At 60.4% G+C, this 2498-nt stretch overlaps 1 protein-coding gene across 1 annotated transcript; it reads left to right on the forward strand.

Moving 5' to 3' along the window:
- Positions 1 to 550: 550 nt before the first annotated feature.
- On the forward strand, positions 551 to 1429 carry MNEG_6962 (hypothetical protein; the record flags this gene model as incomplete). Its single annotated transcript, XM_014044562.1, has 1 exon — positions 551 to 1429. A coding segment is annotated over one exon (879 nt), but the record flags the coding sequence as incomplete, so codon positions are not given.
- Between the last annotated feature and the right edge of the window lie 1069 nt (positions 1430 to 2498).

The raw sequence follows: 2498 nt of genomic DNA on the forward strand, positions 1-2498 counted from the left end.
AGAGTCGCGCACCTGATTGGCTCTGCGGCACCGCTTGCCTCCCTGACACGCCTCCACATCGGCACTGAGTGAGTGTGCGTGCGTGCGTGCGTGCGTGTGTGTGTGTTTGTGTGTGCATGCATGCATGTGTGTTTGTGTGTGTGTGTGTGTGTGTGCGTGTATGTTTGCGTGCGCGTGCGTGCGCGCGCGTGTGTGTGTGTGTATGTGTGTGTGTGTATGTGTGTGTGTATGTGTGCGTGTGCGCGCGCGCGCGTGTGTGTGTGTGAGCTCGCCCGCATGCTTGTGTGCGTTGCACTTTTTATTATGATGCGGGGCGTAATTGCGCTTCAACGCAACTGTCCCAAGGAAACCCTGCTCCCATTGCGCAGCACACGCGTCCTAGGTGACCTGGCTGGCCAGCGCGGCCCTCTTGCACACCGGCCCCGCTAATTCCTCCACCCATGCACATGCGCCCATTCAATCCCACTGCAGCAGGGGCAATTTGCAACAACCCATCTGGATCTGTTTGCCGGGCCATGACGTGCATACCATCGCCGCTGCGTGTCTCCAGCTGCTTGATCTGGACCTGGACCACTGCAACCTCGAGGGCCCGACGGCCGCGGTGTTTACGGCCCTGACAAGGCTCAGGCTGGCGTCCTGCCTCGCTGGAGGCTCACTCTGGGGGCTGCACCTAAGCAGGGTGGCCCCCTGCCTGGCGGAGCTGCAGTGTGACGCGGGGAACAATCTGGACTGCATCGAACTATTCACGGGCCATGAGTATGTGCGGGACTTTGTGTGCGTCGACAATGACCGTGGCAACATGTTCGACCCCAACGATGATGCCGCGGGGGACTTCCTGTGCTCGGCGCTCGACTTCCCTCAGCTTTCGCGGCTCACCTGGGTCCTGGGCGGCAGCGGTGCCGCCGGGGGCGGTGCCGGTGCCGATGATGTCGATCGCAACGAGCCGCACCGTCTTTTGAGGGCGATATGCCTGCTGTCGCGCTGCTCTATGCTGACGTCCCTCTCCATCAGCACGCCGCGGTTCCGTCTGCCCGCACAACAGCTGGTGGCTTGCATCGGTGCGGCGGTGGGAGACACGCTCATGGACCTGACCCTGCTCGACTGTGCGTTCCCCACAGACACCGCCGATGCGAGCCGGGCCCTGTGCTCCCTCCCAACTCTCTGCAAGCTTCGCGCGCTCACAGTTCACCTCCCTTGGCCGTTTTTCCATGGGGGTGCTGGGAGCGCCCATGATCGGGTGCCCTCACTCGAAGAGGTCGTGCGCGCTCTTGTCAGGCCCCTTCCGTGGCTGCGGAAGGCTGTGCCGCTCAAAACGATCACCCTCTGCTGCACGCGCCACCGGCGGGAGCGCCTGGTCCAGCCTTTCAGCACGGTGTGGTGTGGCGAGCTGTGCGCGGCCAACAGGGGCCTGAGCATCGTGCTGACGTGACTTGACTGCACCGATGGCTGCACTGTTCACGATCCTCATGTTTAATATTACGTACAATGCAGAGGTCAGGAGCCGAGTCCAGTGCTGGTGGCAAGATTTGTAACAACGTGCTTTGAAGCCGAGTGCGTGGGTGGGCTGCCTACGTCAGGCCTTGTCATTCACAACTTGCAAGCTGAGCATGCAGGCAGCCGCTTTCACCCTGACAAGGGCCTCAATTGTTTGAACAACAGCATAGCAGCCGCAGAATGTTTGGGCGCCTGTCTGCTGGGCTCGATGTACATTCACAAGGAGGCTCCAAGCGCACTCCTTTGTCACATGCTCAAGCCAGCAACGAACCTGCAAGCAGCAGGCCACCCTTGTATGTGATAGGGGTGTTGGAAATATCGTACATTACCCAAACGTGACACACAACACCAGGAGCGCGCGTGAGGCCTCTGCAACCGGGGGGGGGGGCTAAGGCATTGGCCCCATTATGGACAAGGGAGGATCAAAAGGCCATAGGCGCTTGTGATGAGACAGCAGGCGCATGCATGACCAACCGACGCTGGCAGCGTGGTGCGGGCCCGATTTGGCTTGTGGCGCAGTTGACTGTCAGTTCTTTGGCAGGGCGGCCTTAGAGTTCCAGTCCAGGAGCTCCCCGTCGGAGCTGAAGCTGCCGCTGGGAACATTGTCTTCTGATGCCAAGAGGATGGAGCGGGCCCCTTGCTGCGAGGTGCGGGGCGGCTCGATACCCAACTTCTTGGCGGAGGTGTTGCCCATATCCGTGGCACTGCAGTTGTTGAGGCAAGCAGGCGGCAAGGGTGGAGGGTTGGCGTGTTGTAAGTGAGGTGCAGGCACGGGTTAGGGGCGCTCCTTGCTGTCCTGCCCTCCGCCCTTCATGGAAAGAAGGGCTGCATCGGCATCTCCTGGCAAAGAACTGAAAAATTCTTGTCTTGAAACTAAAGCCCTGCACCAGAGACATATGCAGACCAGCGATTTGCTCATGCAGCTCATTTGGCATTTGATGGTGCCTGTGCAAAATTGAGGCAGGGGCCTCAATTGAGGCCCCTGCCTGCAAACACCCACCACC

This window comes from Monoraphidium neglectum, assembly GCF_000611645.1.
Source record: "Monoraphidium neglectum strain SAG 48.87 unplaced genomic scaffold scaffold01188, whole genome shotgun sequence".
Classification (NCBI taxonomy): Eukaryota; Viridiplantae; Chlorophyta; class Chlorophyceae; order Sphaeropleales; family Selenastraceae; genus Monoraphidium; species Monoraphidium neglectum.